General features: G+C 52.0%; 1 protein-coding gene across 1 annotated transcript in view; it reads left to right on the forward strand.

Annotated features, from left to right (window-relative positions):
• Nucleotides 1–13,295, forward strand: part of PRICKLE2 (prickle planar cell polarity protein 2) — a 110,137-nt gene that overhangs the window by 68,643 nt on the left and 28,199 nt on the right. Inside the window, exons 6-7 of the mRNA XM_036267357.1 lie at nucleotides 618–804; nucleotides 5,650–6,522. Of these exons, the coding sequence (XP_036123250.1) occupies nucleotides 618–804; nucleotides 5,650–6,522 (1,060 nt within the window). The remainder of the gene's footprint in view (nucleotides 1–617; nucleotides 805–5,649; nucleotides 6,523–13,295) is intronic.

Here is a 13,295-nt window from a genome sequence, read left to right on the forward strand (position 1 = left end):
ACATCGATGTTTCTATCTCTCTCTTCCTCTCTCTCCCTCCTGCTCTATCTGAACAAAAAATGAAAATATATCCTCAGGTGAGGATTTAAAAAAAAAAAAACTAAAAAAAAATATATATATATATATGGTTAAGCTAATTACAAGCCAGACCAGAAACCATGTTTAATTGTACTTTAGGCAAATCCAAGTGTGGGAGCTGATTTAGATATAGAATGAACATACACATAACCACTTTTGTTTAATAATGTGTGGGTGGGCCCTGGCCGGTTTGGCTCAGCGGTTAAAGCATTGGCCTGCGGTCCAGAGAGACCTGGGTTCGGTTCCCGCTAAGGGCATGTACCTCGGTTGCAGTTTGTCCCCGGCCCTGGTTGGTTGTGCGGGTGGCAGCCACTCGATGTGTCCCTTTCACGTCGATGTTTCTCTCTCTCTTCCTCTCTCTCCCTCCCACTCTATCTGAACAAAAAATGGGAAAATGTCCTTGGATTAGGATAAAAAAATAAATAAATAAATAAATAATGTATGGGTGGGCCTGCTTTCCCACCCTTCTGGTGTGGGCCCCAAGCTTCCCTCAGTGCATCTCGTGGCTGGGTCCTAACCATCTGGCTTCCCGTCTCCAGATCATCTTTGCTGACGAGTGCACCGAAGCGGAGGGGAGGCACTGGCACATGAAACACTTCTGCTGCTTCGAGTGTGAGACGGTGCTGGGCGGCCAGCGCTACATCATGAAGGAGGGAAGGCCCTACTGCTGCCGCTGCTTCGAGTCCTTGTATGCAGAGTATTGTGACACCTGTGCCCAACACATAGGTGAGGCAACGCTCGGGGCTCAGCTCGGTCCTGCTGGGACTGGACCTTCATTTGTCTGGTGTCTTGGAATCTGGTTGAAATGATGGAAACCCAGCTCATACTAGCTTAAGTGAAAAGGGGAATATCTCGGCTTATGTTACTATAAAGGCCAAGGAGTATGTTGGCTTTAGGTAGGGATGGATCAGAAGGTTTAAACAAAGTCTTTTTTTCCTCTGTGTCTGACCCCAACTTGTCTTCTGTTGGTATCATCTGGGAGCTAGCCGCCTTCTCACGGTGGTCAAGGTGACCCTCCAAAGAATACAGTCTTAGCACCTGGGTTCTGTAAAGGAGTGGGCTGTCTCTCCCAGTATCCAAGTCAGGCTCTCTGTATAGGAATCCCTTAGCCCTGGTTTGGTCACGTGGTCTGCTCTGGAAACAAGAGAATAAGGGATTCCTATTGGTCTGCCTGAGTCGTAGGCCCACCCCTGTGGTGGGGCTATGTGATGAACAGCCCCACTACCAAGGGGAGGGGGAGTGGTCTCAGAAAGAAAATCTAAACAGATGTCTTCCACTACCCCCCTGGAAAAACTCGAGTGTCAACAGAGGGAGGAACCAAAACAGTTTTCTTGGTAGGAAGGGATAGTCAAGAAAACCAAATGGTTTCTCGTAAGCATGTCTTTAAAAAAAAAAAAAAAGCTGACCCAGCCAAATACAAAGCAAGAGAACCTCAAATTACTCATAAGCTACAACTCCCCAATAAGTGGCAGATCAGAGATGATGAAAATCAGTTTCCCTTTGCCAACACTAACAATGCATTCACCCTCCAACTGTTCAGGATCATCCGTGGCTTCTTCCTTCAACGTGCCAGTCTGGCACCTTGAGAAAGAGTCGCCCTGTAAAAAGAAAAAGTTGGCAGTGGGTGAACTCTGAGGCCAGCAGCCTGGTCTTCCTGTGGTTTGTGCGATTCCAAGAAGTGGGCTCGGAAGCTGCCAGCGTCTTACCTGCCGTGGGTAGATGTGGAGATAGTCTGGGAGCCCATTTGCCCCACTTCAGAGATTTTATCAGGAACAGAGAGAAGTGGCTTTGTCTCCTTGGTTCATCAGAAGTGATTCAGTCAAATGAAAAATTAGCTAGTGATTTGGAGGGTGTTGATAAAAATCACAGCTTCGTGGACAAGGCACCTACATGTGCTGAGTGGTCCTTTGTTGCTGGGCGTCCGTCCCAAGCGACCTGCTTCTGAGGCCTTTCCGGGCGGGAGGCCCTGCTGTGCCCGCCTTCCTCCAGCAGCGTCCCCAGGGGGCCTTGAGTGATGCACAGATCCCCTTGCCCAGCCCCTAACCAGCTCGCTCTTGTGACCTGAGGCCTCAGCCAAGTCCAGCAGCTTTCGTTCTCACAGGTCGGAACAGTCAACGAGAATAAGCTTCCTTTTATAGTAAGAGTTGGGGAATGGGGACCTTGATGTGGACAGGTGGCTGGGCCCGTGAGGCAGGGTGGGGTGGACACTGTCAGGGGAGACAGTATGCTGTGGGCTCTGGGTCTGCTCCCTACGAGGGGCTGAGTGTGCAGAAAACTGCCCCAGCCGCGCTGGCCCTTCTCACGAGTGGTTCTGTGTCTCTGCCCCTTTCCACGGAGGCTTCAGAACGTCTCCAGAAACAGCCACCCAGAGTTTCGCTCAGTGTCACGGGAGAGAGAAAATCTGACCATCACCACAGCATGTCCACCTCAGAAAGCCTGTTTTACCTCTTTCTCACTTTGTCTAGTTATTCGAGAATGGTGATTGTCATTCCCTCTATTTTTCTCTTAAATCCATAAAAAGGCATTCATGTTTTACCAGAAGAGAGGACCTCTGTGGCCTACAGAATTATCACTGCTGTGCTTAAAATGCTGCCTCTGATTTTTTTTTTTGTTCTAAATCCACTTTCCTGTAAAATGTAATACCCTGCGACAGTGAGAGGGTATGATCTGTGTATCCTGCATACCACTGTCTCTGGGCGCTTTACTCTGTAGTCTACAAATATTCCATATTTATATAGCTGCTCAGCGCAGACCCCGCATCAGGCAGCTGTTGCTAGGGCAACGGTGCTTCTGCCTGCGCACAGCAAACAGTCCTCTAAGCAGGGCGGCTGGAGCTGCAGACATGGCCCTGGAGAGGTGCTCGAGGGCTCGAGGGGAAAGAGCACGCAGAGGTGGACCGGCAGAGCCCTTCTCCAGATGTGCAGAGTTCAGGAGCAGTTCAGGGCACCATCTGACTGTCGCTGATGTTTGTCAGGGACCACCTTCTGCTGCCTGCTGGGCCACTTTGTGACAAGCCTCCCCCCTCACTCCCCACCGGCCCAGCCTTCTGGGAGGCCCGTCCCCAGAACAGGGCCCCTGCTGCGCATCTGAGCGCCGGTCCCTCACAGAAGCGCGGAGAAGCAGCGGAGGAGGACAGGCGGGGACGGCCCTCCTGAGCGCCTGTGACAGGAAGCGGGGCGGCTGGGGACTGTGCTGAGCGGGACCCACAGGAAGGATCCAGGGCAGCTGGAAGGGCAGCCCGGGCTCCCTGGAGCAGAGCAGGAAAGCGAGGAGGGAAGACCAAGCAGCCCCAGAGTTCTCTCCTGGCCTGCGTCTGGGCAGGGCCCTCAGGTCCAAGGGGGAGACAGGCATTAAGACCTAATAAAAATACAAGAGCAGTGAGAATGGTTACAGCCATGGGGCTTAGCGCTCTCTGCATACTAACTCAGTCCATCCTCACAACATCCCTATGAAGTACTACAATTGTCTCCTATTTCATTATGGAGAAACTGAGGCACAGAGATGAAGCCACTTGCCCAGGGTCACACAGCCAGACAATGGCAGAACCAAGATTTGAACCCTGGCTGATGGACCTCAGCATCTTCACAACCAGCTGGAGTGGCAGGGCACTGGGATTTGAACCCGTGTTGGTCTGAGTCCGGAAGCCTCTCTCTTAACTGCTAGAGTGTTCTGCCCCCAGGTGCTCTGCCCGCTTCCTGCCAGGAGCCAGGATGGACTTGTGGGAGGAGCCTGCCCAGCCAGCTCTCCCTCCTCCTGGGAGTGCTGTGCGGAATGAAAGCCAGTGATTTCAGTCCCGCTGCCCTTGTGGCCCTTGTGACTGCCCCTGCCCCTCTGAAATTCCCTCTTCGTCCCTTAGGCCTGACTCCTAATGAAACCAAGCCCCTTAGCTTGGGGAGGAGCTAAGAGGAGAGGAGTGTGCCTTCTGCCTCTCCCTCCCTGGGCTCCAGCGACAACGGTGGGAGAGCACAGAGCAGCCCGAGCGGGCTCTGCTGTCTGCCTGTGTCCTTCTCTTCTCTCCGCCTCTCTGGACACGCCTCTGGAAGTTATTCCTGGAAAGGCTGAGTTAGATTCTCAGCCACCAAAGGGATCCCATTAGCACTGCCTTTCTGGAAAGATGTGCGTGGTCAGGCACCAGGAGCCTTGCGGAGGTGCCCCTCCCTCCCGCAGTGACTGCGCGGGCTTCGGGCGTCCTGCGCAGGCTGTCCCACAGGATGGGCCCCGCAGCTCCTGCCTTTCATGCTGCCAGTTCGGCAGCTGCTGTCAAAGGAGCGTCCCTGCGTCCCTGTCTCAGCAGCCCCAGGTGGCCTGGAGCAGTCCCATACCTACCCTGAACCCATCAGGACTGGGAGATACGTTTTCTACTGGCTGTTGCTGGGTCCAGGTGTAGCTTTAGCCCCACCCAAAGCGCATGGCCCAAGGGTGGCAGGGAGATGGCGCCCCCCGGGGAGATGAAGTCCTATAACCAGAAGGCAGAAGGGACTCCGAGAAGCAGGTGCGGCGGGGGCTCTGGGAGGGGCTCATACAGGTGTAAGGAGATGACGTAAACCAGGCACAGCCTTGGCACAGCCCTGGCACAGGACAAGATGTGTTTCTCCCTTTCCTGAAGAAGTTAGGCGAAGGGTGTGGACGCTTGTGGAGGGTTGATGTATCTAACAAACCATGTCCAACTTTTTCCTAACCAAGAGCAGATTTTTTCTTACCAAGATCTGAAATCCACGTTTTTTTCTTTCACACTGAGCTGCTACGGTGACTGCCCTTTGGCATGGCATCGAGTGGTGGTGGGACTCAATTCATCCATCAAGTCAGTGTATGAAGAGCCCCTACAGTGTGCCAGGCCATGCTGCGGGGATACCAGAGAAGCTGAATGACCCTGTCCTCACAGAGTTTCACTTGTAGTGGGAGAGAGAACTAACTGACATGCGCCTAGGTAGCAGTCCGCTGTCAAGCGGTATTAAAGCCGAAAGAAAAACGCAGCTGGTGTGGGCGGAGCGTGATGGAGAGCGTGTTGGTAGGATGGACAGGATGACTTCTCCAAGGAGTGGACCTGCGCTCAGACCCCTGAGTGAAGGAGGCAGTATCAGCGTCATGGTGAGGAGAAAGATCCTGGGTACAGAGTTTATCTGATTCCCAGCTGTTTTACATTAGGCTAGTTATTTAACCTCCTGTGCCTCTGTTTTCTTATCCGAAAAATGGAAATAATATTAGGAACCTCCCTCATACAGTGGAGGGGTTAGATGAGTTTACATATATGCAAAATACTTATCCTACATTGATGTCACTAATGTTGTTTGTCTGGAGAAGTGTGTCCCAGGCAGAAGGACTCTCGACGGGCCATTTTAATCTAGTTTCTTTACTCAAAGCAAGTGAGTTAAGAAGGAGCTGCTGATACAACAAGGAGGCGCTCATGACAGGAACTGAATACCATTTACTAGGGGCCTGGTCACTGATTTAACGACATTGTATTCCGCCACATCTGGAACCCTGAGCCACACCCGCATGCTGTGTGTTTCACAATGTAATGCAGTCGTCTGAGCAGCTCATCAGCCTCTTCTGTGTGTCTTCTTTCCGCAGGGATTGACCAGGGCCAAATGACCTATGACGGCCAGCACTGGCATGCCACCGAGACCTGTTTCTGCTGCGCTCACTGCAAGAAGTCCCTCCTCGGGCGGCCGTTCCTCCCCAAACAGGGCCAGATCTTCTGCTCACGGGCCTGCAGTGCGGGGGAGGACCCCAATGGCTCAGACTCATCCGACTCGGCCTTCCAGAACGCCAGGGCCAAGGAGTCCCGGCGCAGTGCCAAGATCGGCAAGAACAAGGGCAAGACGGAGGAGCCCGTGCTGACCCAGCACAGCCAGCTGCAGGTGAGCGCCAACCGGCTGTCCGCCGACGTGGACCCCCTGTCGCTGCAGATGGACCTGCTCAGCCTGGCCAGCCAGACGCCCAGCCTCAACCGGGACCCCATCTGGAGGAGCCGGGACGAGCCCTACCATTATGGGAACAAGATGGAGCAGAACCAGCCCCAGAGCCCCCTGCAGCTGCTGAGCCAGTGCAGCATGAGGGCTTCCTACAGCCCGGGAGGGCAGGGGGCTGGGGCCCAGCCGGACCTGTGGGCCAAGCACTTCAGCAACCCCAAGAGGAGCTCGTCCCTGGCCCTGAAGGGGCACGGTGGCAGCTTCATCAAGGAATGTCGAGAGGACTACTACCCGGGAAGACTAAGGTCCCAGGAGAGCTACAGCGACATGTCCAGTCAGAGCTTTAGTGAAACCCGAGGCACGATCCAAGTCCCCAAATATGAGGAGGAGGAGGAGGAGGAAGGGGGCATGTCCGCTCAGCAGTGTCGGACCCGTCATCCGCTCAGTTCCCTGAAGTACACTGAGGACATGACGCCCACGGAGCAGACCCCTCGGGGCTCCATGGAATCTCTGGCCCTGTCCAATGCAACAGGTAGGTTCTGTCCACCTGGCCATCAGACAGCATGGGGTGATCTCGGGGTGACCTGATGCCGGTCCAGGGTGTTCATGTTGTTCCTGCCGTGTGCCCTCCCCCAGCAGGTCACTGGGGAAGGCGCGCCCAAGTTTGCGATGGCGTCTGTGATTGGGTTGCCTGAGAGCAGAACCTGAGGCAGACGTTCGATGCCTGTGAAGTGGGGAGAGGGGCTTCCAGGGAGGGGGAGTGAGAGAGGCAGGGCAGGGAGGGGGGCAGTGAAGGCTGCTGTCTGGACTGGAGCCCAGCTTCAGCCCGACCCCATGACCCCACGGGGGCTCTGGAGGATGTTGCCACACGCAGTGGTTCCCTCTTGCGACACGGACTGACACAGCACCACCGTATCAGGCAGTCACTGGCCTGGCGCTGCTGGCGAGCGGCTGGGGGGTGGGGCACGGCAGCGCCTGTTGGCCAAAGGCAACGTTCAGGAGCCGGGGCAGCTGTGAGCTGGAGGCAGTCTCACAAACCGGGTGCTGCCTGGGGCACCCCTACTCCACACCCGCTTCCAAGGCTGTTCTGAACCCCAGTGTCGCCTGAGGGAGTTGGACTTCATGTGCAGATAAAGCAAAAAGAGGTGTGAACAGAGCTGAAGGGACAGGAGTGGAGAGGACAGGAGGACGAACCCGATGCCCGCCCTCTCCCCTCGACTGCCCAGCTGGTTGGTGTGCATGTGAAGACAGGTGGATGTCCTCTAGGATGGCACAGCTCGAGGGCCGTCTGAGGGCCAGGGCCGGCCGCAGTCCACAGCGAGATAAGTACTGAAAGGACAGTGTTAGGGACTCAGCAATTTGACAACATCCAGTGCATGTTCGCTGTGCTCATTTACTGGCCCAGCTACTGACCAGTGAGGGCGCTGCAGAGCCCGTGGGTGAGCAGATGAGCTTTGCTCACATCGGTCATGGTCCGGAAGGCACATGTCAGTCCACCGTGGTTCAAATACTCTGACCTTCACCACGGTTAGCTGAGAAGTACTGCTCCACGATGCCCTAATGCGTCTCCCTCGTGGGCTGGACCCGGTACAGCAGGGTCCAATAGTCAATGAGTATGGGTGGAGATTTGCTCAGCCCCAGATGCTTGCGGTTATTTATTCATTCAACTAACAGTGACATAGCTCTTACCAAGTGCCAAACGTTGTTTAAGCACTTTGTAAATGTTAACTCAAAGTATCACTACCCTATGAAAGAGGAAGACTATTAAATTCTCATTTCAGAGTTGAAGAAATTGAAGCACAGAGAGGCTTAAGGACTTGACCCAGCTTTTGAAAGACAGAGGAGGGATTTGAACTTGTGCATATGACCCCAGAGCAATCAGTGCTTTTAATCACACCAAGCTGCAACCTAATATGAGCCCATGCTGTTAAATCTCCCACTTGTTTCAGACAAGGTAGAAATGTGCATTTTGCCCTGTCCGGGAGGCTCAGTTGGTTGGAGTGTCATCCTGCGCATGGGTTTGCAGGTTTGATTCCTATCAGGGCACATACCCGGTTGTGGATTTGATGCCCGGTTTGGGACAGTGCAGGGGGCAGCTGACTGATGCATCTCACAGTGATGTTTCTCCCTTCCTCTTTCTCTGAAATCAGTAAAAACATATTCTTGGGTGAGGAATAAAGAAAGAAACACACACACACACACACACACACAAGAATGAGGCTCTCTTCTTGTGGAGATAGTTTTTAAAAATGTACAATTTTTAAAATGTGATATTGACATAAACTCTGCTAACAAGCAGAATATGTCTCTGAGTTGCAGGATGTCTACACAGTGTTTTTAACTGCTATCCCCCTCAAATGCTTTCACATCTGTGTTCCCATTTGTTTTAGGGGACAAATAGCATGTGTCCTTACCCCCGTGTTTCAGATGAAGAAAATGAGGCCTTGGTGACGAGGCACCTTGCCTAGTGTCACAGAAGTGACCAATTAGTGCAGAGTGATCATGGCCTGGCTTCCAGCCCAGTTTGTGCTATTCTCGAAAGATTTATGTACTATATTTAAGAGGCCAGGAGATAAGTAATTCAGCCTCTGAAGCAGTTTCTCAAAGTGGGACCCACCTGCATTAGAATCACTGACTGCCTGATTCAAACATAGGCTCCAGGGCCTCCCCCCAGATCCCTGCATCAGACCCGATAGACGGGGGGGCCCACGAACCTGCATTTTAACCAGCTCCCTACTGTTGCTGATGCCAATGCATTGTCTGAGAACAGTTGTTCCTGGGTTTTTCTGTTCTTATTTTTCTGTCCTCACACTGTGACTTACAAGGCGATCAGAAGATCTGGGGTTTGGAGCGTGTTGAACAGCCACATGGTATGCTTGAAGAACATATCGTCTCTGACCTTAAGAATGTGGCGGGGACTTGATCCCCGTGATTTTTTATGGCTCCAGGGGCAAAGCAATGAATGCCCCCAGTCTCAGAGTTTGGAAGGCAGTGTGGGCCAGTCCTCACAGTAGAATGCCCAACGTGGTAGCCACTAGCTGCGTGTGGCCGCTGAAATTTGAATGAATGAGAATTAAGTGAAATTAAAATTTCAGGCCATCAACTGCCATATTTTAAGTGCTCAACAGCAATGAGCTGAATTTCAAATTTCCTTTTATTTCTAACCAATTTAAATTTCGATAGCCACATGTGGCTAGCAGCTACCCTGTCAGAGGGCACAGACGAGGGAAGTGAGCAGTTAGCATGGGCTCGATTTTAACCCCACAGCTAGTCTCTTTGTAAGTTCTCAGAGGAGCACTGGTTTTCCGGATTCTGTTAATGGATGGTTTGGAGCACCAGTTACAGAGTCAGTCCCTGGGTTCAAATCCAGCCTTCTTCACGTAGGAGCGATGTAACCTGGAGTGGGTTCCTTCGGTTCCATTAGCTTCCATTTCCTCCTCCACAACGGTTAGTGACTAAAGTACGTCCTTTGTAGGGCTTTTGTCAGAATTAAAGATAATGGATTTAAACTCACTAACATAGTTCTTGACACCTGTGGCCCTCTGAATGGTTACCTGATACGTTTTATTATTATTATTTGTTTCTCGTCTCAAACACACTGGTGCCTAATTTGGGCCTCCAGACATGTCTTGGCTGCTGACACCTCCCGGCACTGCCTGCTGTGCAGGTCTGCATTGTTTCAGGTGGGAAAAGGCTCCCCGGGCTTCTCTCCCTCCCAACCAGCAGAAGACGGGCAGGAGGGACAGGGGACCAGAGAAACCCGTTCTGTGCTCCTGTGCTCCGTGGACCTGTCAGACACAGTAGCATAGTAGAGAGACGGTCACTAGTGTTCGAAACACGGCTTCACCATTTGTCCCTGAAACAGACCTGAGCAGCCCTCGCCCCGACGCCGCGCACGGCACACGAGGACGCCGTGTGGCCTCGACTGGGAAGAAAGCCTTTTTGTGGCCAACCCTCTGACGCATATGAATTTTGCTAGAAAACTCAGTAGTCTTTTGAAGTGTTCTGAAGTGAGTATCTCTGACTGCTAGAATCTCAGCTTGTGAGTAACATGCATGTCACAAAAGGCTTAGTGAAAACACCTTGATCCTTTGGTGAAAGCCAGATTTCAGGATAATGGATTTTTCCCCTTGGTCAGCAACTTATCTTATTGAATAAGTCTGTAGTGTTTAATCTGGCACGAAGCATAATCTTTCTGTGGGCACCGTTTTTCTTAGAGCAGACCTGGGAAGACAGATCGCTGCCGTGGCGTGCCAGCCTCGGACGTGGGCTGTGGCACCTCCTACCTTGGTCAGAGCTGGGAGTGCACCGGCCCTCCTTGAAACAGTCCAGCCCTTCTGCTCACAGGCAGTGAGTCAGCCGGGCACAGCTGCCATTCACACCAGCGCCACGTGGAGCCCAAGAGGCTCTCCACCCTGCCGTTCCCTAAATGAGACCCCAAAGCAGCTTGCAGCCTGGATGATCACATTTTGAAATGGTAGTAACAACATCAACAACAACTAATATGATCGGCTGTTTATCATGCACTAGGTAGAGTTCTGAGCACCTTATGTGAACTCACAGCATCCCTACGAGGTAGATAGAGATGTTAGACCCGTTTTACAGGTGACATAAGTGAGACACACAGAGGCCACACAGGTTGGAAGTGGAAAAGAGAATTCAAACATGGGTGTTCCCACTCCAGACCTGTGCCTGGCAGAGGTGGAGGATGATGGAGACAGTAACTGATGGTCATAATCATGATAGACCACTGACTGTGACCTGACATGCTAATGACTTCACGTGTAACTTTACTTTAACCCCCCCCACCAACAACCCTGTGAGATAAGTCTGATTATTATACCCATTTTACAGATGAGTGCACTGTCACCGCCCCACAGTCACCTCTGAGGGCCAGGACCTGAACTGGGGTGTAATGCTCTGCAGAACCTTTGTTCTTCCCCTGTCTGGTGTACATCCTCATGTGAAGGGCCATGATCACAGCTGGGATATTTGCACCATGACTTGATCTGAAGGGACAAGGACTCCTTTCCCTGTGACAGCCAGTTTGTTGATGTGTCCATGTGGCTCTGGCTGGGCTAGAGGGGAGCCTTGAGGGCACAAGTGCCCAGTGAGAGCTGAATGGCAGGAGGCAAAGGTGGCAGTCCCCAGATGATGTGCCTGGGTCAGAGGCAGGAAACATAAAGGGAACAAGTGCAAGTCCGGGGTTGGCCCCAGGCAGGGGGCACCGATGGAGAGTAGACCACGGCCGCAGTGCAAGTTAGGGTCAGTTCAAGTCACTCACTGGGACCAGGTGGACCATACACTTGGAATTGGGACTGGTTGCTGCCACTGGAGACTGTCAGCCGGTCCCTGGAGAAGGACCCTGGTGTGGAATGAGGAGGCCGGGAACATGGCTGTTTTTGCGGATCAGCCAGAGCCTGTGAGGAGTGGTTGGGCCGTGGAGAGCTGGCACCTGTAAGAGTGGATGCAGGTGTGGATAGGAATGAGGGAAAGAAAAAGATGTGTCTGTTCATTCATGCATTCAGCCCGCCAACCAGCAAATGTGACTTTAGTGCCTACTCTGTGAGTTACAGCAGAATGAATGAGTTGGAAACTGGACTTTGTAGTTTAATACCTATATAACCTTGGGCAGCTAGCTTATCTATTCTGTGCTTTAGCGTCCTCATCTTTGAAACTGAATGACAACAGTGCCTTGTAGTTTGTTGTGGAAATTAAATGAGTTAATCCATATAAAGAAGTTAGAACGGTGCCTGATACCCTCTAAGTCAGTGGTTCTCAGCCTTCCTAATGCCACAACCCTTTAATACAGTTCCTCATGTTGTGGTGACCCCCAACCATAAAATTATTTTTGTTGCTACTTCATAACTGTAATTTTGCTACTGTTATGTCTTAGGCGACCCCTGTGAAAGGGTCGTTTGACCCCCAAAGGGGTCGTGACCCACAGGTGGAGAACTGCTGCAAGTGTTCAGTGAATATTAGCTGTTATTACTATTAGTTGGTGCTATGGCCTCTACCAGGTGCTATGGGTGCAGTGCTGAGCCAAAGTAGACATGGGCCTTGCCCTCCTGTTTCTCACAGTCTAGTGGAGTTTAACAGATAGTGACAGTCTAATTGTATAATATAACATGGCATCTGTGGTAAAGTGGGGTTAGGAGGGCATACAAAGAGGGATATGGCTGAGTCAGGGAGCTCAGAGATGGCATCCTGAAAAAGCGATGCTTAAGGGATGTGAGGCAGAACATTCCAGGCAGCAAGAGTAGCATATGCAAAGGTCCTGTGGTAGCAAGTATAAGGAACTAAAGGAAGGCCCCATGGCTGGGTGGAGCACAGAGAGCAATAAGTGGGGAAGGATGGCATGGGTTAGATGGTGCAGAAGCATTCAGGATATTTTAAGGGTTTGAGCCTTTTCACTAAGTACAATGAAAAGCCCTTAAAGTTTCAGGATGAATGGGAGGGGGAAGTAACAGGATCATATCTGCATTTTGAAAAGATGGCTCCATCTGCTGTGTGAGGAATTGATTGATTGGAAGAGAGCAAGTGCTATGCGCAGAGACCCCTTAGGAGGCAGTCCAAGGCTTCGGCCAGGAAAGAGGTGAGGATGGCAGCGCCCACAGGTGTAAACAGAGTGAAGACTGAAACCAGAGCGTGGCAGTGACTTAGGAGAGGAAATTGGCAGAGGTTTCCCATGCCCCTGGGGGAAGGCTTCTTGGAGAAAAAAGAGGATGAATCTGAAAACAGAGAAGTGGGTAAAAGTTTGCCTACTCTGATCTCTGACCAGGCCAGCACCCACTGCCATTTGCCTGGATGCCAGAGGCGCTGCAGGAACAGAGGTGCTGCCCACTTGGAGCTGTGTTGCATTGTTGTGGCACGTCCACGCCTTCAACATGCATCACCTACACACCTTGTCAAGGAAACTCGGTTGTGCAACACCGAGGGGGGAAAGCGGGAGTTTTCAGGGTTGCTGGCCGACTGGAAAAGGAGAAAACAGCAGTGTGGGGATCTGGAACAGCTCCGTCCACCAAGAATGTCTGAAATGGTTTTTAATCCTTGTAATGCAGAACATTTCTGTAATTAATTTGGGGCAGGAACATTTCTCCTATTCTTCTGCATAACTTGGACGTCTATCCTCTAACCCAATTTCTTTCTTTAAACTGTTGGTTGAAGCCTCCTAGACAGCTAGCAGGCAGTACTTGAGTGGCCCCACCTCAGACCTCCTGGTTCACGCCCTTCACTGGGGAGGATGTGCCGCCCATCTGGTTATACAGATTAGAGAGCCGCCCTTCGCTTTGAGCCCTGGCCGTT

The sequence above is a fragment of the Molossus molossus genome, unplaced genomic scaffold (assembly GCF_014108415.1).
Source record: "Molossus molossus isolate mMolMol1 unplaced genomic scaffold, mMolMol1.p scaffold_m16_p_18, whole genome shotgun sequence".
NCBI lineage: Eukaryota > Metazoa > Chordata > Mammalia > Chiroptera > Molossidae > Molossus > Molossus molossus.